Raw genomic sequence first — 22,205 nt, forward strand, 5'->3', positions numbered from 1 at the left:
TCATGGTGAAGTCTCTATGTCTAAATATGAACGAAAATGATTATAGTCTTTGTGATTTAAAGAAATTAACATCTTTATAACATGGGTAGTTACAAAATGGAAAAACTTTGGATGAACTGGATTTTCTGTATGAATTAATACTGTTTTAATGGCAACTGAGTTCTTTTTATTTTTGCTTGGCTTTTAATACTTGTTTTGTATCATAGTAAATAAAATAATTGTGAGTGGGGTCTAGTTTTTCTCCAAACACAAAGTATTTCTATTTAACAAATGCAAAAATTGCATGCACACAAAGGAATGTGCAGATGCACAACAAATAACAGATATTTGCACATGCAAATAGACCGATTATGTATGCATGTGGCAGCAGTTTGTGAAACAAATATTTCAAAACCTAAGCCAGAGCAGGGAACTGGCATGTCAAAGAGGTAAAAAAACAAGTAAAGCACATTTATTTTCCTGTTTTCTTTTGTATTACTGATAAGTTTTCCAAACTAAGGATCTAACATAAAGCCTGGTTCAGTGGTCACATGTATAATATATTCAGAGTTTAATATAGACAGAACTCTCTTTCTGCACATGGATTTTACAGATCGCACCTTTTCATATAAATTGGATTGATAGTTGGATTTATTATTAAAGATTTATCTACATGGGGAGGAAAAGAGGATTCATTCAAATTTAAATACATTGCTGCAACTACCCTGTCCTAGCTGGTGTTCAGTGCAAAGAGCCAGCTGGGTTTTCATCCCCAGAACACCATCTCCGCATGGAGGGGTTTCCATAAAAAAACCAAACAAGACCCTCAGCCTCTGTGCCAGGAACATCCCCTTCTCCCTGCTGCCAGCTCCTGCCTATCTGCTGCCTGGTCCCATGACATCAGGGGCATTTACTACTTCAGTGTCTGAAGGGGGTTAGGCTCAAAAAAATCCTTGACTTCTCTTGTGGCACAAGCCTTTCCATTTTGGGCCATTTCAGTGCTGCAGCCGGTTAGGTGAGGTTTCTGGATCTGCTGGCTGCTTGGCTTTGTGCATCCTGAGCAAATAAAAAGCAGGGGAGTTAATTCAGCAGGGATTGGAGGGGGGGTGGAATGTGTCAATTTTCATCGAACATGCTTTATGCACTTAATTTTATATTGGAAGGAGGATATGATTTCACTGGTGGGTGGGTGGGGGCATCATTAATTGATGGTGCTGCCTGTAGGACTCAAGGATGTATAAAAGGCAGGTGGGCTTTTGTCCACGTTTGGTACTATTTTACTATGCTCAATGTGGGAGTCATCACTCCTAAGGGAGATTGAGATTTATTCCAGGGACTTACAGAGCTGTAGAAGTTTTTTTTTTAAAGAAAAAAAAAAGAGGAAAGAAAAAAAAGGATAGGCTTAGATGACCTTTAGTCTATTACAATGGAATATTGGAGTGGAATTTAAATCTAATTTAAACAAAAGCATTCTACACCTGCACAAAACTTGCAATTGAGAGAGAAGTGCAAGGTCCACCCCTCTCACCTTCCCTATCTGCAACATTTTGGCTTTAGCTCAATGCCCAGTGCCTGAGGGCTGCTGCTTACTCCTTCATGCTGGCACTGAGAACGGCCAACCAGCTCCATTAGTTTTTATTGCTACACATGGATGAGCTGTGCCAGGCATTATTGTGGCTGCAGTAGTACAAACCATCCCAAGGCCATAAACTTTATGTAGACAATTTCAGAAACTGATATAAAAAAGCAAGTAGAGGACAAGGGGTGGTTTTTGCAGAGTATGCCAACCCCTGTGGTAGCCCTTGCTCAGGATAAACCTTTTCTACTATTTCTACGTCACTAAGTATCCCAATTCTTTACCTTCCTATTTTCCTTTGAGATAGAAAGACTTTCCTTTGTTGATGTCATGTTTCTCAGTGGCTTCTACACTGAGCATTCTCCCATTTTTTTCCCTTCCTTTAAAATCTGGGAAGTGCTGGACAGTAGCTAACTGGTATTCTTGAGTGTTCGGACACTTGAGAAATATGCAGGAGAAAATGAGCAGTGAGTGTCTGTGGCACAGTTTCTATGGCAACCAAGATTAAAAAATGAGAAAAAGGCACCTACTCCTAGTTGTTGAGATGTTTTTAGAGATGAGGAATTCCTTGCCCACCTCTTGTCCGAAAGCACAGCACAGGGACTAGCTGCACTTGCAGAGGTGCTCCGCAGCAGTCAGTAACTCAGTCTGAGACTACAGCTCCTCTGCAACATATTTTAGCATGAGACAGGGAGGCAGCACTACTCACTGACCACAGTTTCAGAGCACTTTGTGGAAGCATGGTCAGGTTAGCTAGTGGGGGCAGAGTAGCAATTGCATCTGTAGCCCTGCAAGCAGTTCCCGTGGTTAAGAACATGTCTCTGACTCACACAACCAAACAGCTAGGTAAGGAGTCCTGGAGCTCATCAGAAATTAAACAAAACGGTAATGAAGAAACCCGAGTTACTTTTGGGCAACCTTTTGTTGCTCATAAAAAGGATGGGGCTGTTGGCACATTGCTGGGGAATCTGATTTCTGCCATCTTTTTTAGCTTTGACTTCATGGCACTTTGGTGATTCTTGTAAGGTCAAAATCCAGATTCCACTTTCACTCATCCAAGCAAAAAGTCCCAGGGCCAGTGAAGCTCCTGTTTCAGTCCCTGAAAGGCATAACCACCCTAGTCCCAGTGAGAGCTATGGCACCTCCCCAATGCCACAGGAACTCGGTGGCCAACCAATGTGTCTTCTCACACCAATGCCACCTGGGCTGTGACCAGGTTTTAGCTGCAAATGTGAACTTGGTTTTCCAGAGAACTGCTCTACTGTAGCTTCATCAAAAGACTCACTTTACCCCAGTGGCTTCAGTGCTTTGAACTTTACTCCTGAATCCAAATGAAGCACAAATGGGGACCATTGACACTGTACTGAACTTTTAAGGCTGACACGCTATTTAGCAACTTATTAATGCTAAATCTTTTGAGGAAAGTTTTCACTCACCATCCACTCTAAAGAGCTTTGTCAAACTGTAACCATTTTAATTTTACTACAATTGCCCCTGGAGGAGCTGGTGAAAGTTATACCAGCTGTACATTTATTTTACTGTTTTTACCACCCTTTTTTCTGATCATCAGTCTGTCAAGGCTATCAAGATTTACATTTAAATGTAAAACTGGACTGTCCACCAAATAGCCTTTGAAGCTATTAGCTGTGAAAGATAATCAATTGGGAATGGGCCCCTGCAGAGCACTTTTCAAGCACAGTCATCACCAAAAAGCAATTTTGCTGGTAGGCTTTCACCCCCCCCCCCCCCCAAAAAAAAAAAAAGAGAAAAAGATCATGAACATCCCTATCCAATTAAAGTTCTGTCAATGGCTGATCTACATGACTTTACAACAAAAGCAAAGTTTAACATTGTTTAGGCAAATTGATTCACATGATAAATTCTGCACTTTTTAGGAGGGACTAAGAAGCAAAGATTGTCAATTTTTTCATAATTCTCCAGCAAGTATATGTACTTAGAGAAACAGAATGATCCAATATGCTTGGAGATGAGGGGAAGTGCTACTATTAAAGTTAATAAGCCTTACATCAGTCCTGTAAAAATTCAAAACAAGGTACATTTTTATCACCTCTTTAGCTTTTAAAATTTAACTCCACATTGTACATTGTTGATTTTCTACAACTATGCCATCATTTATAGTCCCTTGCCTTTGACAGAATAAAAAAGGTTGTTTCACAAAGAAGTTTAATCTATTAATTATGATAGCTATGCATTATGCAACTGAGCTTTATGCATTCCTGTTCTTTCAAATTTTCCTTTAGGCCATCATGAGATGTGACTATCTCCAGTATCTATCTAGGTATTTGCATCTCGCCCATCACTGAGGTATCCAAGTTATTCTTATCCTCACAATACACTTCTGAGGTGCAGGTCACCTTCTCCAGGCAGGGAATTCAGCAGCACTACTCCAGCGACAATACGTATTACTAATCCAATAATTAAATAAGGCCAGTAAGTGGAGACACACTTCAGAAGTATGAAGTTGTGATCTGTGTTAAGAAAAGGCAGGGGATGGAGAGCTTCTTTCATAGACCACCATTTAAAGGGTGCAAACACAACCAGCAGGCAGAGCGGGTGATGGCTCAGGCTGGGTGCCCCATGAGGAACGCAGCCCACCTGTGTCGCTGGCCTTGCTCTGCCTCCCCTGGCCCAGGGGTTCTCAGTCTTGAAAAAGCTTCTATTCTGTGATCAAAAGAAAAATTATAGAAACCTGTCTGAACAGCCCTGAACAAAAGAGATATGCAGCTGTAGGTCTGCTATGTAGGGCCAGCCTTTATTGACAAATGCTGCCTGTAAGGAGAGCACAAAGTTTTTAACAGCTTTCCTTTAGTCTGAAAGATACCAATGGGAAACTAAAGCTGAACATGTGGGAGGTTTCTGCAAGTTTTGTTTTAGGTGTCTGTCACATCAGGTTTGATAAACTGAAGGATGTTCATGGCATGATACATTGTTTCATCCAGGAGCACAAGAATGCATAAATGCATCCTTGTCTCCTTAAAAACCCCCAAACAAAACAACAAATCATTGAAAAAAACAAGAAAAACAAAACTAAGCCAAAAACCTCTAGAGGTCCTCAGATAATTATTTCCCACACAATGTTCAACTTTAACCCTCAAAATTCACCCACTCTTATCACCAACCAAGAGAGCTTTCGCTTTCAGACATTAAAAGCAAGTTTACATGAGGTCTGAAGCAAGGAACTCGGAGCAATCCCAACAGCACCTCTGCCAAAGCTGAATCTATAACAACACGTAATTCCTGTTTCTTATAGAGGCAAACCCAACTCCTGAACTTTATGGAATAAAATATCTGGTATCACAGGCCACAGAATTCAGTGGCATTACAGCAGCAGACCCTGAGTGTTGTTTGTTACTCTAATGGTATATATAAAAAAAATCCAGCTTTACTTTGTCACAGACTTTTTTCCTTCTCTACAACATTGTGAAGTCTCTACAAGATGAAAGACATCCATGTAACCAAATACTGTATGTTTTATGAGTCCTTCTCCATGTCTAGCAACTGGAATAAAGACAAAGGCAGAACTGGATACCTGAGAGAGAAAAGAAAGCTTTTCCTGTGACAGACTTTTAATTCACAATGATACCTGAGACATTTCCTCAGGTCACTATAGAAACCTTTATCACCTTATGAAAGGTCATCAGGATAAGTGACAGGAGACATTAGTTTCTCTTAACAATATTGGTTTCTCTTCTTAAAATTTAAATAAAAAGGCTAAAGATTTTCCAACTGGACATGTAAAAGGCCATTAAGAGTATCCAGTCAATATTCCTGAAATTATAGGATAGAAACCTTTCCATTGAGGACACAGCAAATATTTTTACAGACTTAAGAGCAACACTTTGCAAGAAGGATCACTGCCTACATTTTCACTCTAAACACAAATAAATAAATGAATAATCAGAAATGCAGAATAAAATAGATGTATGTAAAAAACCCACAAATTATTTTCCCAATTGTTCTAGAGAAATTTCTTGGCATGGTTCTAACATTTTTAAAGAGTAATTTAAAGTCCCCAACAGAAGGTATGTTCCAATGAAGTCAGATCTTAATAGCAATAAACAGCTCTGCCAAAATGATTGGGAAATATTCTGATTATAATTTTTTTAATTGGAAAACCCACGTGTATTTAATGTAAGTTTGGGTTTCCCCCAGATCCCAAGGGAGCTAGTTTTGGGCCAAGTTCTGCTTGCTTTTAGGCCTCATCTCATGTGAGGACTTGACCACATTCACTGATCTGGGAGTGCTTCCTGGTGCATCTGCATATCCAGTAACCTCCCCTTCACAGGGACAAATGAATGCTGGTTTTGAGCAGGAATCTGCCATTTTGATGCAAACGACAGTTAAAGTGTTTATCAAAACCGCATAAAAGATGCTAGCAACACTGATAGAGGCCTTAATCCAGAGAGCTGCTGGTTTATTGTTCAAACACAATACTGCATCTTTCTGGGGACATTGTGCAGGAGCTCACACAGATGAGCTCTGCTCACACCAAAACTGCCACACCAAAACACAATTAAAGTGTTGAAGACAATTTTTTCTTTGAACTTCTTCCTGCTGCATGTTTCTATCTCACACAAACAGAAAGAAAAGCACATTCTAGTAGGTATTGCTGAGAATAAGCCTCTGCTAATGTGATACTTGGGTCTGGTTTTAAAAAGCAGTGTTGTGGAGTTAACAACAAAATCCAAAAAAGGTTGGGGAGGACACAGGAGCAGGGTTCTTTTTTATTTTTTTAATTATTATTTTTTATTTTGAAATGCATAAACACTATGCACCACTGCTCGCTTAGCATTCTGACTAACATTCTTGCTCTGCTTAGCCTCATTTCTTTAAGCAGGCATAGAGATTCATATTCACAGAAGAGGGAGGACTGTAACACCCGTAGCTCGCCATCAGGACTCCACAAACAAACTGTGTAGAACGCACAAGACTGTGCAGAGAGCAAAACCCACACTGAATGTCTTGAGGGAAACCAACTGTGGAATATACAGTTCTGAATTTCCCTCTAGAGCCAGTGGAGTGCAATGCAGTGTCACCATCATTTATTTGGTAAGAAGTGAGAAGTGAGCAGTGCTGCCAGCAGCAGCCCGGGCAGCGGCTTTGCTCACTCTGTGCCACAAGCCCCACTGTGGGGCTCAGCACTTACCACCTGGGCTTGGAGATTCCCAGGCAAGAACAAAATTCATCCAAATATTTATTCCTGGAAAGAGACAACTTTCTACAGAGCTCTGAGGCTAAGGCAGAACTCTAGGAAGGCATACAATTTATTTACCATGTGCTTGAGAGCAAGCAAGCTCTACAACAGACACTTGTTCCGAATTACCATGCTCTCTCTAGGGACAGTTCTGTTGATAACATGAAGAATGTATTAACTGAATATCAGAGATTAAAACAATCTGCTTCTGCCAGCTCCAAAACACAAAGGCCATTACTGTTATATACAGAAATAAAGCCAGAAGATTGGAAGGGGAACTGAGAAAAAAAATAAATAAAAAATGCCCTGTGTTACTCTTGGTTATCAGGGTTGCTTTTTTTGTTGTTGTGGGTTTTTTTTTGTTTTTGTTTTTTTTTTAAGAGTGAAGGAAATGGAGGAAAAGAAGTCTCTAGATTGTTCACTTAAACGTAATGCAATCAGCTTAACAATGTTGAAGAAGCAGCCCTAAGCTTTGTCTATTCATTCACACCATTTAGTTATCTTTCCTGTTTATCTTAGAGGCACACACAGGACCAGGATGAAGGTAAGTCTTTACAATATGACAAATCTACTTCTTTCCTATTTTTGAAGGTAAACAAGCCTTTTTCTGAAACTGAAATGCAGATAACAGAGCTGTGTTAAGTGTCACATGAGATAGAACATGAGATTCCTGGATGTGGTGGTGCATCCCCTGGGTGCAGGTCTGTTGGTCAAGTGCAAACACAGATAAATTGCAATTCAAACTATCAGCTTTGTCAAAATCTCTCATTTTATATCATTTTTGCAGTGCATGACAACTCTGCAGCTAAACTATGTACAGATCAAAATTAACTGATGAGTCAAAAATAATCAGTTTCACATAAATGGTAAGATTAAGTTCTGACCATAAATCTGCTTCATGGGATCTTAGCAGCAGAAACGTTGGATTTTATTTGTTGCTTTTGACCTGAACGAAAGCAAGATTTTTACAGCTAAGTTTTTTATAACGTCTTATAAATGTGGATTTGGAAATGTTTTTACCCGGGAAAAAGTTAAAAGTGGGGAACTGTTTAACAGGAAACATATCATCAAGTAGAACATGCCACCCACAGTGAAGTTTATCTGGATCTGTAGCACCACCTATAGACGATCCAAAATTACTTCATGCTCATAAAACCCTGCATGCAGAGTCCCTCTATACCTACGAGTGTAGGAAAATTAATGCCACTTTTCAGTTGCCAAATTGTAGTACAGCTGCACCTTCAAGTTTTCAGATCGGGTACAATTTTCTATAGCTGCAAGCTTGCCTATCAGCAGCTAGTCTAACTCCAAACCTTCATCTTAAAAATGAATATCACTCCTTCTGTATTAACATACAGTCACCAGCTCTAAACCCAGAGCGGCACATTTCCAGCAGCTCCTGTCTGACAGCCCAGGCAGAAGCTTCTTCAGAAAAGAAAACTTCATCACTGGGGACTCCTAACATGCAAGCTCCTTAGTTGGGCTACTTAAACTCTGTACCTACATGACTTGCAGAAATAAAAACATAATTATCTTCGAGATCACCAGCCTCCATAAAATCAACCAGCAGAAATATTGGGAAGATGGTGTGTGACCAAGAAGATAGAGGCAGACTTATTGGTGACAAAACCAAGTAAATGAGGGCAGATCAATTTAAGTTACTTTGTCTTAAAATAAAGGAAAAATATGTAATTGGCACTCTTAGCTGCTCCAGCTCTGGTCTGATCTTGCTGCTAGTTTATCAACTACTTTGCTATGCTGGTGCAACAGCTATGCTGTAAATTGGACCACTGGGATGACCTGAAAGAGCCCACCTCCCTCTCCAGGTGAAACAGACTCGAACTTCAACTGCACTGAGCGTCCCCAAGCTTGCTCTCCTGCAGCTCAGTTGCCTCCCCAGCACATGGCACAGTCTGGGCAGCTCAGCCCTGCCAGGCACTGGTCTTCTGGGAAAGCATACATCATCATGTACTCACCTCTGATGCTTTTTCTCTTCCAACTGCTTCATGAGTAGTCTCAACACAGTTGAAATGTAACAATTAGGTCTGTGCTACAGGCACAACAATGAAACATGACCGGACAGTCACAAAACAGCAATGCCTGTGTTAAAATTCAAAGTATCTAGGCTTTCAACTGGTTGTTCTCAATTCATGTTTTGCAGTGATCTAACATAGTAAAAACCTCCCAGCCTAAAACCTCCAGCCTACTTAAAATTTATATAAAACCAGGTGTGCTCAGTGACTTGGAACTGGGCCTCGTCAGCTCCTCATATCACCCACCTGAAGGGAAGAGGTAACTAACAGGTGACAAACCTGAATCACCAGGAAAGTTGGAGAATGTAGTAGGAAAGTGTATGGAATAATAAACCCTGAAACACAACTGTCAAGTAAACTTGGAACTTTTGACATTTCCATACAGCACAGGGCTAGGAAACAAGTCTGTATTAACACCTTTTTCATCAAGCATTTATGAAGCTTCTCCCTCTAGTGAGTGTGGTATTTTCTGACAACAAGTGTCAGGCACACTGCCAGACAGTTCAAAGCAAAACCTAGATTTTAAAACCAAGATTATTTGGAATTGTTTTTTGCTTAAAAAAAACCATTGACTTAGAATTAAGGATCAGGAAGGCAGAAGAGATACGGATCTTCAAAAATAGTATTTCCCATGAATAATGAAGACAGCAATACTGGAGCACTCAAGTTTAAACAACCCTTACTTTAACAAAAAGCAATGGTCACATTTTCAAGAACAGTTTGTATGACTACTTGTGAGCTGTGACTGCATTTTCCTACTCATCATTGTAAAGCTGGAAGCCTTACACTGTATGTAGAGTACAGAGAGGGAAGGGGAGGACTCCCGCATACACAAAGGCTGTACAAGCTAAAAACTTTAAAACCTGAGGCCTATTCAGAAAGTGGCCCTAATTAGACAGCCTTTATAATTTTTCCAGGCATGTTTGTAGCACATAAAGCAATCATTCAATGTCTCCCACTAGCGAATACTGTGAAATTCAACTTGACTTGGATTCCCCAAGAGGGAAACTCAGCTAGTTTTAAGAACAATCTCTTTCGGTTTTCATGCATGTTAACAATCATCCTTGGAATGCTGTCTGGCTTTGAAATCATCTCTGACTTCTGCAGATGCAGGCACCTACAGAGCTATCTATTTTCCCAAGTTGAGAGGCAGTTTCTTTAACTAGATAGCTTGGTAGTGAATATACTATTAGCTACTGCTACAAGAATGCTCACCAGATAGGGGTTATTTCAAATACAGCTTAGAATTAATTCACTATAGAAACATGCATAATTAATATGGTAAATTACCACCTCATTGTGATCCAATCTGAATTTATGCTAGAGTTTCAGACCTTGGATTAGAATCTATTATTTTTTTATTATTATTTTAAATGGAACAAATTCCATCTTTTACTTTTTTTCCTTTAACTTAAAAAGAACAGAGCAAAAAACGTAATGCACTTTTACTACCTGTGTAACTACAAACAGGCAGCATAAAAATAAAAACAAAATCTAAGTAGTGTTTGTAAAAAATATATTTCCAGTTGATTTTGCTCTTTAAAACACAGGTGCCTCTGACAGAGATGACTGTGCCATATATATAAATTTGCAATACTGTTCTTGCTAGTAAAGTTAGTTATTACTAATGGATGGACAAAATTATTTTGTTTTCTAAAAATGATCACCTGGTCTCCTTCAAAAGCATTTCTAGATCAGGTGCCAGGTGCTAGCAACTGCTACAGATAATAGGGAACAGCCCCCTTAAGCTTTACTAGGGCTGCATTAGATCCAGTAGCAGACATTTCTTACAGATCAACAATCATCCAGGTGCAGTTAATGAATACTGAACATGTAACTGAAATAGATTTCACTTAAAAATATACTTCAGAATAGCTTGGACTATTACCTTTCATGTGTGCATAAGGAATGAATCTGCTCTGATGGTTATTCATCACAAGGTGAGGCTTTCTTATTTTAGCCAGCATGACACAAGAATCATATTTTGGGAAGCTTACTGCTTGGTGAGACTGTCAAGAGTTGCTTCGGTGCTCAGATTTTATGAAGAACACAGCCTCCTCTTTCAACAGAGGCACATAAATATACACATCCTGTTTTTCACATGCAAGACGTATGTTTCCATGTACAGACAAGTAAAATGTGTGAGTGGAAGGTATTTGGCTTTACAGGACAAATCCTGCATTCACTTATGTCCTGGGCATTTCTGCTGAATCCAGCACTGCCTCTGAGACTGAAATTTGTTTATTAACAGTCCTGTGTGACTAATCTGGTATGGAGTCAGCTGGACACAGCAAAGCTGTATGGGCTCCACTTTGAATGATAGAATAGGTCTGCTTAGGGGCTTCTGTGTGAGAGGATGAAGAAAAGATAGGAGGAGGGGGAGCTGAAGTGGACACTGTTATGCTCTGACCTCCATCACTAACCACAGTCACTTCTGTTGCTCCTTCTTGTATCAAAGCATTAAGGCCTTCCAAGTCAGAGCAGCTGATTCCAGAGCTGGTGATGAAAGCTTGGTTTGCTGAAGCGTCATGACTGCTGACAGGAGCAGCTGGGATCAGGGCTTGATGTAAAGCGCTTCCATCGCTCTGGTCATGAGTTGTGAGAAGAACTGCTGGTTGTGCCACAGGCCCTGCTTCGCTCTGAGATATGGGAGGTGGAGGTGGTGCCAACAAACTGACTTGGCCCAGAAGCTGCAAGCGGCTGTTGGCTGCGAGGTCCTCCTGATTCTGGCTAACTAATGTAGGAGGCACGACGTTCACTGATGCAGCTTGAACGATACTGTTAGTCTGAGGGACCTGATGACCCACAATGATCTTAACCCTTCCCTCATTGTATGGAGAAACCTGAGCAGCCTGAAGTGGGACCTGGAGGTGACTGACAGTAATTGGGGCACTGGTCTGCCGACTGGGATCCATATGGAGCTGTAGAACAGCCAGTTCAGTACTTTTAGATCCATTATACATACTGTGTTGTTTCTTATGGCTCCTAAGAGAATCTTCTCGGACAAAGGAAGCATCACACAGGTCACACTTAAATGCCTTCTTGGCATCCAGTTTGGCAACTTGCCTGGAGCCACCTTGCTTTGGCCTATCTCCTTCCTTCTTCTCCACTGTTTGCTTCTTGGTCTTGACTTTGTCACCATGTGCTTTCCTCACATGGGTTGTCAGGTTGCTCCGCTGCTTGGTATCAAAGCTGCAGAATTCACACTTGAAAGGACGATCTTTGCAGTGAATCCGCTCATGCACTTTCAGAGCTGCCTTGTTGGAGCAAGAGTAGTTGCACTCTGAGCACTTCACGGGCTGCTCAGGCTGATGAGTTCTTATGTGGTGCCGAAGGCTTGTTTTGTTTCCACACTGGAAGTCACACTCTGGACACTTGAGAGTATTTTCCATGCTGTGCTTTATACGAATGTGTGATTTCAGATTTCCTTTCATGGCACATCGGACCTCACAGAACTCACATTTGTAAGGTTTCTCACCAGAATGAACACGCATGTGCCTCTTCAGGTCTGAGTTGATTTTAAATTTAGCAGGACACATCTGACATTGAAAAGGAGCATCTCCTGTCAACAAAAAATACAGTTTAAATTACAGATGGGACACCAAGATCCAATGGAAAGACCAGTACTGTAATGAATTGCGTACAACCGACTTGTTCTAAATACTCGTAAACTCCCAACATATTTACAAGATTCAGAGAACTTTACCAGCACGGCATTTATCACCTGGTATAGCATTTTGTGTGCAAACTGTCCATGAGCATGCCTGCCCACACTGGTTGCTTTTTCATGTTTGCATCTTAAAGATTCTCCATTTTTAGTTCATTTTGTGTTCAATGTGCTCCAGAGAAGTGACTGAAGTGTCTCATTTGTCCCTCTTTAGCAACAGTGTATTTCATCTAGTACTTAAATTCATAAAAATAAACAATGTAACTTTAACAGTTATATTTGTGAAGTCTAAGAAAACAACATAAATACATGTATGCCTTGAGTTTACACTCCAAGATTTACAGGGAGGTTTGCAGGGTAACTGTAAGCCTAGGTAAGTGGTAGGCTACTGCAGAGACAGATGCCTAAAAGGCACCAGCCTGGCTGCTCCACCATAGATTCCTTACTGCCTTTCTTGTACCAACATCTGCTCACACGGTGAGATTAACTTACAAGAAAAGCTCATTACTTCTTCTGGCGTGGTTCATGTGGTGCAGCACAAATACTATTGCTGGCACAGGATGGCAGTGTAAACTCTTTGTCTAGAGTACAGGGAGATGTAGGGACAGAAGTCATACCTAGGTCAGTGTCAGTTGACTGCACAACTATAGCATTATTACAGCTAAAGAAGAAAAAAAAAGATGGATCACAGCTACATAAATGCAACTGGAAAAGACAAATGTGAGACTAATGAAACATGCATGCAAGTCTGTGACTCTGGGGAAATGTGCTTACACAGAGAAGTAACATTAAGCTTTTGTTTTTCTGGCACTACAGCAACCGAGAAAGATTATTTGCCCCATGTAACACACCTCATAATGTTCCACACAGCACTTCAACAAAATCTAGTATCAGTTTGTATTCATGCAGTATCAGTTTGCATCCATGCAAATGGGTACATAAAATATTAATCCATGCTTTTTTTTCTTTTTTTTGAGTAGTGCTGATCCAGAAACCTAACAGTGAAGCTGAAAGTCAAATTCTTAACTGATAAAGTATGAAAAATAAACACATTCATCTGGCAAGATCTCTGTAAGCCTGTTTATGTCAGACTACCTACACAAATAACCGTTTGAATTTCCCAGATCTAACCCACTAATTTGCATTTTCTTTATTTACAGGCTTGTGGCACAGCATGAGTGACCAAATCTGAAGTCACTCAAAAAGATCCAAAGTAAACCTACCAACCCAACGAAATAACTGTTAACTTTTTTATTTACTCTAAATATGTAGTTCTCTAAACACCTAAGCATAAAGTATTTAGGTAGGCATTATTTTGAAAAAGTGGAAGAATTCTATTAGGTTCTTTCATAGCCTTGGTGGGGGAAGGAAAAATAAAGTACACTTAGCTCAGTAAGCATTTATCTTATTTCATAATCAAACTGCAAATGGCGGATTTATTTTATAAGTTAATATTTTATAGAGTTTTTGATAGCTGTATAATTTTGCATAATTTTCTTATCCAGCTACATATGTCTTAGGTTTAGCTGCGTATTTTTCAAATCAAGTTGTGGCCTACTGTGCTAATCCATGTATCTGCTTAATAATTGAGATACATGGTGTATTATCTGTATTAAACAGATTTTATTAATAAAGATGCACTGTTTGTTCATCTAGCTTATTTTACAGTCTCAACTGCACACTCAGCTGCTAAATTTTTATCTACTTTGCTGATGAAGGCACAGTACATATTTCAATGATTTAATTTTCACCTACAGGGTAGCACAATATGTGAAAATGAATTAGTAATTTTACCAAATACAGCAAACTATGTTGGTTCTGTTTATTTAAAGAGTGGTCTATTACTTATATTTACATTTCTGTCCACATATGATTGATACCTACAGACTACGGCTTAAAAAACTCCAACCAAACAAGTGTCTCATCCTGGAATTATTAACTGTAGTTTTACTCAAATTAACAGGAAGTGATCTTTAGATGACTGGTTCAACAAGTAATGCTATGTACATGACCTCACTCTGTGCAATGTAAATTACACTCACTTTCTAGAGAATGACTAATTTAATTCCAGTAAGCAATGTATTCCACACAGCAGTCTTACTTTTCCCCTAGAACTGTCTGTGTGCATAACAGCTCTGTAACTTAACAAGTAAGAAATTATTACTTTCCAAATTCTCATGCCTCTTTTCAGCAAATCAAAAACAAAAGTCCTTTTACAAAAGAGTATTTAATTTGGAGAAATGGAAGAGACAACAAGAATGAAGACTTGCATTTTAGCAGCATTCAGTTGCTTAAGATACAACAAACTGATCTGCCAGAAAGAAAGAAGGTAGCCAAAATCACTTTCCGTATTGCAGTATTTAAAGCCACTGGAAGGAGAACCATGGTCACTCATGGGGCTCTCCCACAGCCAAATTCAGAGCATACCTGCCCATGTGTGTAAATGCACAACTATGCCTGACATGGGGAAAATGCACTGTCATTTAGTGTGTTTAATAACAGATAACTGCTCCTAACAGCCTGTACTATTTTGACTGACCATCGCATCTTTTTGTTTAGTAACGGAAAGAGGGAAACCTGTAAAACCCCTGCCTGATAGTCCTGCCTGTTCCATCACAGCAGATTTGTGAAGTATAAAAGATTCTTCTCTGCTAGAGACAGATTGGTTTAACTCTCCTCTCCTTCACAATACACAAGGTATTTATTTCTTTTATCTACTCAGAAAAAATCCCATCTTTCACACATCTGAACTAATGTTGTTTAGTACTTGAATTCAGTATCAATGTAGGACAGGTTCAAAACTAATCTAGTAACCACTGAACCAGAACCACCTTGCAGCTAAAATTCACAGAACTAATCAAATGTATAAAAGACAACACAGAAACTAATCTAGTACCCTGGATTAGGTGAAAAACAACATACAAAGACAACTGTACAGCAGTATCTTTACAGCTAATCTCTTCTAGGAACCATCTGTAAGAGAAATCCGATTAAAAGGAAAGTTAAGCAAATAATGGAAATACAAAGTGATGCAATGTTTATAAGCCTGGAGGCTAAAGATTTCTATCCACAGAGCAGCAATCATATGGGCAGAATAACAATTTTGGCTGCTCATAGAATCATGGAATGCCAGGTTGGAAGGGGCCTCAAGGATAATCTGGTCCAACCTTTACAGGTAATGCTATAATTTAAATGAGATGACCCAGCACCCTGTCAAGCTGTCTTAAAACTGTCCAATGTAGGGAAATATACCACTTCCCTTGGGAGATTACTGCAATGTCTAACTGTTCTCACGGTGAAGAATTTTCTTCATACTACACTGTTAAGGTCCATCAGTGTGCACATGGAAGATACCACAAAGAAAGGTCAAAACAAGGTGTAACTTAAATTGGGAATTACTTTCTGATTTACTGATGCAAGGAAAACAAAATTATTTTTCTTAAGAATGAAAAATTAAAAGCTGAGATTTGCACTGATATAATTAGCTCAACTGTAAAATAATGTCAGTGCTTCTAATACAGTGGGCCAGATTTGAGAGACACAGATAGGAAACTACATGCTCTTAATCAATCCATCAGATCCTTCAGTTCTGCTGGTTTAAGAATGTCTAACAGGCACTTTCAAGAAATTCACAGAAGCTGGATGCCCAAGTGCTGCTCAGAATTCAAATGTGCCCTTGCCGACCCCTCGACACCTACAGGCCTTTTAAAATCTCCCCTGTGACCTTCAGGCCATTCCCCTATACCTGTGTGGGATCTGAGATGCACAGTCAGCTGGCTGGAGTTGCGGCTTGCGTAGGGACAGATCTGGCATTTAAAGGGTCTCTCGTTGGAGTGGATGCGCTGGTGCTTGTTGAGGCTGCTGCTGTCAGCGGCAGCGTAGTCACAGTGCCTGCACTTGTAGGGCTTCACCCCGCTGTGGGAGCGCATGTGCATCTTCAGCTTGTCCTTACGGCTAAAGCATTTGTTGCAAACTTCACACTTATGGGGCCTGTCTCCTGAAACAAACAGGAGAGCATCAATGCATCAGGAATTTTTGAACTGTGAGGATGTTGTTGCAATAAAATGAAATTAAAAAAAAAAAAAAGGACAAACTAATCGCTTAATAGGGATGGAACTAGTTTTCCGAAGTTGGACATTGCATTTCAGCAGCCAGGTCAGCTAAGAACTCTTCTGTGCTCCTCAAGGCTGCACACTCAGTCGCAACACATTCAGAAGACCTTTTGGAACTTTCTCCCTTTATAACTCTGAAACAGCAGTTTAAGGGGAAGGAAGATGAAATGTTGGAATCGCTGTTTCAGGATTTAAAGAACAAATGAGGTTTATGCACCACCACCACACTGCAGCCACACTGTACCCCAATAAACACATGGTCTGCACCTCAGAAATTCAATTTTGCCTTAAATTGATGTCCAGTGTTTGTGTTTCATAGCTGTGAGTGGTACTGCCCATAGCTGGACATGGCTAACACAAAATGGGCAGTTCCTCAGGCATGGAGAACTACAAGATTCAAATGTACAGAAAAATGTTGACATTCTATCTAATTTATATATAGATATGTTACTTTGTAGGAAAACACATCTTTGCAAAAAGCCAAAAGGAGGAAACCAACAAAAAAAAAATAGCAACTATATAAACCTGTGTGTGTTCGTAGATGACGTTCCATGTCCTTCATACCATAGGAAGTCTTGAACTGGCAACCTGCAAATGGTAAGAATAAGGTAATTAAATCAGTGGAAAAATTTAATGAAATAATAAAAATATACTGCCATATTCTGGGCACTATGTTTCTTTTCAAGAACATTTAAAATTCAGTATCAACAGAAAACTAATCCCCCATCTTGTTTACACACATCTACTGAAAATAGTGACTGACTTACCTATGAACTTCAGCTTTCTAATGCTTCCCCTAGGAGGCTATTCACTCTCTACATTACTGTTTTCTCTAAGCTTTGAAACAAACTCTCTACAACCTCTGCCCAGGATTTGAGATGCTCTTCACAGGACACAGGGGATGGTGGGGGAACTAATTAATTCCATATATGACTTCAAGCTCGTGCAACTGGGAACTCAGGTAACAGCTGCCATTCAGGACTTCTGTCCAAGTGGAAAGTGCTACAGTTTTAGACCACAGAAATGAATGCTAAGCATTTGAAATGTGCTTTTCAAACAAAGGCAAGCTTGTAAAAAGAGACTGTAACTTCTGTTCCCATTCATATGGCTCATCTAAATGGCTGCCTCTGCACATATTTTCTGCATATTGCAGAGTTTTTAGTCATTCATGTCTCAAAACACTTTGGTACCATCCATCCTTATAAAAATGGTAATTGAACGAAGACAAAACATTTTATGCAAGATGCATGTATAGTATTTCTCATGTACAACCACGCCAGTCAGCAAAAAGGTAACATGACTCTGCTCTCACATTACTACGAGTGTGGGCACAGGCCAATGTCGATATACAAACCCACTGCAGCATTGCCAGGGCACACCACAATACAGGACCAACATCTAAGGATATATGAAATCAATACCCAAGCTACTACTGGTAGCAAAGGTAGAACATCACACCTTTAGTAAGTAGGTTGCCTTTCAGGTTCTGCATGTCTTAAATGCTTAAGACAGAGCTCTTGTGCATGTGAAACCTATCAATTTTATAACGAAAAGGAAAAAAGTACAGGCCACATCATACCTGGATAGCAGCAGTTTAGTTTCTTCTGTGTAAGTGAGGAAGTACATTTTCTTGAACGTGCTTTGGGTGGTGTAGAGACGACAGCAGCAGCTGGAGCCTCAGTGCTTTCACTGGGCAGGTAGGTTTGATAGCCATGCTCAAAAACAAACTCTGGTGCAGAAACTAAACACATAAAAGAGCTCAATTTGAAAACATTAACTTCTCCAATCAGAAAAATATAGTTATTTTCTAGTTTCATTAATGAATTCTCTGTTTGTTTTTTTTCCCCTGCAAAATTCCTGTTCATTTCCTGCTCATTTCCTGTTCACCCAGGGGAGAGGGAAAGAAAAAAGGCTTTCCTGTCCTTTGCTATCCTGCTGTCAGTGACAATTCTGTCAACATCTGATGAGCCACGCCAAGTCCAGAACAAACCCATGCAGGCCCACTTATCTTCCTCTGAATCCTATCTGACAGCACCACCCAGTTTCTTCAGAAGTTCAGCTTCTTCTGATGCCTGTACAGGTCTTGCATTAATAAAGTATTTTTGTTTCTCAACACTGGCTGTACTACAGCCCAAGAGAGAAAAAACTCAGATTATTTATATGGCAAATGTCATAAAAAATGCATCATGTAAACAATTATCTTCTTAACTGTTAAAAAAACTCAGCCTCTTTCAACTATACTGTTTTTAGCTGTTACTCACAAGAATAACAGGTAAAACTATCTTGGCCAAAGCAGCAGCTTTTAAATCAATTAAACGACGCTATACCCCAAAAGGGCAGAAGGACAGAATTGCCCTGATTTTACAGATGAGCAAATACGAAGCAGAAAAATGACTCATCCAAAACTCACACCAAGTTGAGGGATTGTAATACAAAAATTCCTGGAAGTGAGCCCTGGATTCAGTTTGTTTCACTGCTGTTCCAGATTCTCTGCCCTAATCTGTCTATCCCAATTAAAGTAAAAGAATTTAGATTTTAGTAAGGTCCAAAACTAAAATAAAGGAAAACTATATATAGAAGGGCAAACCTTCAGACATGGAACAAAATTCTAGTTTTACTTAAATGTCTGCAGGCTCAGGAACTTCAGTTTAGCCTTCACATAGGAGAAATTTTGAGTAATATTTTTCCTGCCAATTAGTTGTGGGAGCAATGGTCGGGAATGCAGTGTTCTCACATAAAAAGGCCTGGATTGGCGCCCGAAAGCAATTCTGTGTCTGTTTCTCATCAAGAACACGCTTAAAAAAGAGAATGCATAGTAATTTGATTATTTTTCATAAGTATTGACAATTTTAATTAGTTTGCACAAGTTGGTTATACAACACATTAGACTTAAGCAATTCTCTAAGTGAATTTGCTAATTGAGATGCAAGTTACGCAATTGCTGTCATACCAAAACCAAGAAGACAAGCAAACCACTTCTGTTTTTTCCTTCTTTTGCTTGCAGGTACGTGATGGCTGATGTGAAAACTGCTGTTTTAACTTGGTGTGATGGGGACACCCGAGCAGAGGGGTATGTAACGTTACCACCTGGCAGGAGTTAGGTGCTTTCAAACTCTGGTATGTCACACCAAAATACCTGTGATGGTTTGGGTCTCTGAAGCGATGGTCCTGGCTGCGGTTTGTGCCTGTGTGGATGGTACCGTTTCTTCTGACACAAACTGGACCGTACTGGTGGCCCCAGCTGCTGCGCTAGCGAGCTGGCAGCCGCTTTGCTTGTGTCCAACGAAGGCATCGAGGTTATTGAACTGCTGCTTGCAGATGCCACAAATGTGGATGTCGGGGGTGAGCTCCACCAGCACGGTGGTGCCGCCGGGAACTGCGGAAACAGGGACAGGGTCACGAGCTCGCCCTGAGGAAAAGGGCACTGGTTGAAACTGCCCGGAATTGACACAGACAGGCGGCAAACCGAACCGCGTGGCCGGGCCCCGCCAACAGCTGCGGGGATCAACGACGGGCCGGAGGGACCCTGGGGCCAGGAACGGGGTGCCCCGACACGTTTCCCCGAAGGCCTCAGGGTCCCGCGGGGGGGTCCCCGCCTCAGCACCCCCCGAAGGGCAGTCGCCCAGCGGCCCCGCTGCACAGAGAGCGCGGGGGGCCCCTCGCCCGCAGCCCCCCGGGCCCGCGGCCCCTCATCCCCGTGCGGGCCGCGCCGCCTCACCCAGATTCCTGGGTTCCCCCCCAGCCAGGTTCCCGGGCTCCGCTCCCGCCTGTTTCTTGCGCTACTCAGGTTTCGGGGCCTGCCCAGGCCCCGGCTCAACTCGGTTTCCGCCGCGCGGGCCCCGGAGCGCGCATACCCCGCTGGCGCGCAGCGACACTTACACTGCACGGGGCCGGGGAAAGCGGGCGCCGCCCCCGCCCCGCCGCCGGGGTTCATGGCGGCCGCGGGCTCCGCACGCCGCCTCCGCCACCTGCGACGGGGTTATTACCGGTGGGAAACCTCTCCCCCCCGCGCCTATCGGCCGCCGAGCGGGGGCGGATGTGGAGGAGCCGAGCATGCTCAGTGGCAGCGGCGAGGCTGCGGCTGCCCTCACCCACCGCCGGGCTGAGGGCTCTCGGCGCTGCCGCCCCCTCAGCTCGGCACGGCCCGGGCTCCGGTACGGAGCGTCCCGGCTACGCCAGCCCGCCGGTGTTCAGCGCTGTGGTCGCTCACCCGGGTCCTGTGCGCTCCATGAGGGCCACCTGTGCCACGCGCGCCTGGTGAGGCCGTGGCTGGGAGCGGGGCCGCGGCCTCGGGTGCTTCAGCCCTCCGTGCCGCCCAGGCCTTTGTCTGAAGTCTGGGCTTCGATTCGCCTGGCGGTTCTTGAGGGTGTTTGGCAACAACTCAGCGGGATTAAATCTTGGGGTAGGAGAAGCAGTGAGAACTAGCCAGAATCAGAAAATCGCTGAGTTCATAGATTTTTTTTCAATCTTCCTTTTCAAGACCTCTTGTTACAGGCTCTTTGTCCTCCAGAAGCCCTTGGCCTTTTTCTTAGTCATGCTTACCCCAGATCTTGAAGAGAAGTTCCTTTATAGCGCCAGATAATCTGATGATACCTACTGAAGTTACCAGAAAGTCTCTCCATTGTTTGGGTTTCTGGATGCAGGCCTCAGTGGGCGTTCCAGGCAGTGTTCCCCCGGGGTTGCAGAGAACTTTCCTGTAAGATTACACCCCGTGTTAGGTGGGCATTGCTGTGTTTTGTGCCAAGGGTATGCAGTGCTTTGCCACAACAAACTGCCGTTTTGGACTGCCAGCTCACTTCAAGTTACGTTGCTTTGTCCTCTATTAAAAATGCAGCTATTCAGGAAAGACCCACAACATGATAAATACTCTGATTCGAAAATGGAAATTTGAAAATCAGATAGCCTTTAATTCTGCTAGATGCCTTTTGCTACTTGCATTTCACCGAGCTGTGAGACAACAAAAAGCATCATTTGCATGTGATCAGTAAAGACTCGGTGTTTGGCAGCTGAAGTTTCTCAAAGACACATTTCATCGGCCAGTTCAGGCTCCTGCTACCTCCAGACTTGTGTTACCCACTGATACTTCTTCTGTGCTTGGGGAGCACACAGGAGTGGGGAGGAGAACGTGTACCTGGCAGCAGAGGGGTAGAGTGGCTGTGAGGGAGCAGAATGGACTAATGTGAGTGAATTAAGGTAATAATGTGGACAAACACAAATGTAATAACGGAGTATTCATTCTGCTTTCTCCCTGTGAGTTTGATTTTGTTGCTAAATGGTTTTATAGCTGTGTAGATGTATTGATTAATAGATGCATAATAGTTTATTTATGCACTAAACATATCCAGAATTTCAAATGCCACTTCATATTACAGTTGAAGTTTCCTTTTCCTGGGAAAGCGGTATCCACTTGACATTTCTATTGACCCATTTTGCCAAAACAATATAGCAAGCACATGGGATTGTTAGGGGGCCAAGATAAGACACAAAAGGTGATAATCCTAGTTCCAGCCTTTGAAACTTCCTAACTGTTCAATAGCACGTTGCAGTGCTGGTTGCAAGGATCAAATTTATCTCACTTCAAGAACTTAAGTATATTTAAATCCAATTTTAGATTTAAAATTTG

The 22,205-nt window shown here is 41.6% G+C and overlaps 1 protein-coding gene across 1 annotated transcript; it reads right to left on the reverse strand.

Moving 5' to 3' along the window:
• Positions 1–4,309: 4,309 nt before the first annotated feature.
• ZFP64 (ZFP64 zinc finger protein) lies at positions 4,310–20,622 on the reverse strand. Its single transcript, XM_051632962.1, has 6 exons — positions 20,462–20,622; positions 19,719–19,958; positions 18,162–18,323; positions 17,108–17,170; positions 16,216–16,467; positions 4,310–12,365 (listed from the first exon to the last, which is right to left on the reverse strand). The coding sequence occupies exons 1-6, from the start codon at positions 20,514–20,516 to the stop codon at positions 11,065–11,067; spliced, it is 2,073 nt and encodes a 690-aa protein (XP_051488922.1). The 5' UTR covers positions 20,517–20,622; the 3' UTR covers positions 4,310–11,064.
• Between the last annotated feature and the right edge of the window lie 1,583 nt (positions 20,623–22,205).

This window comes from Apus apus, chromosome 15, assembly GCF_020740795.1.
Source record: "Apus apus isolate bApuApu2 chromosome 15, bApuApu2.pri.cur, whole genome shotgun sequence".
Taxonomy (NCBI): Eukaryota; Metazoa; Chordata; class Aves; order Apodiformes; family Apodidae; genus Apus; species Apus apus.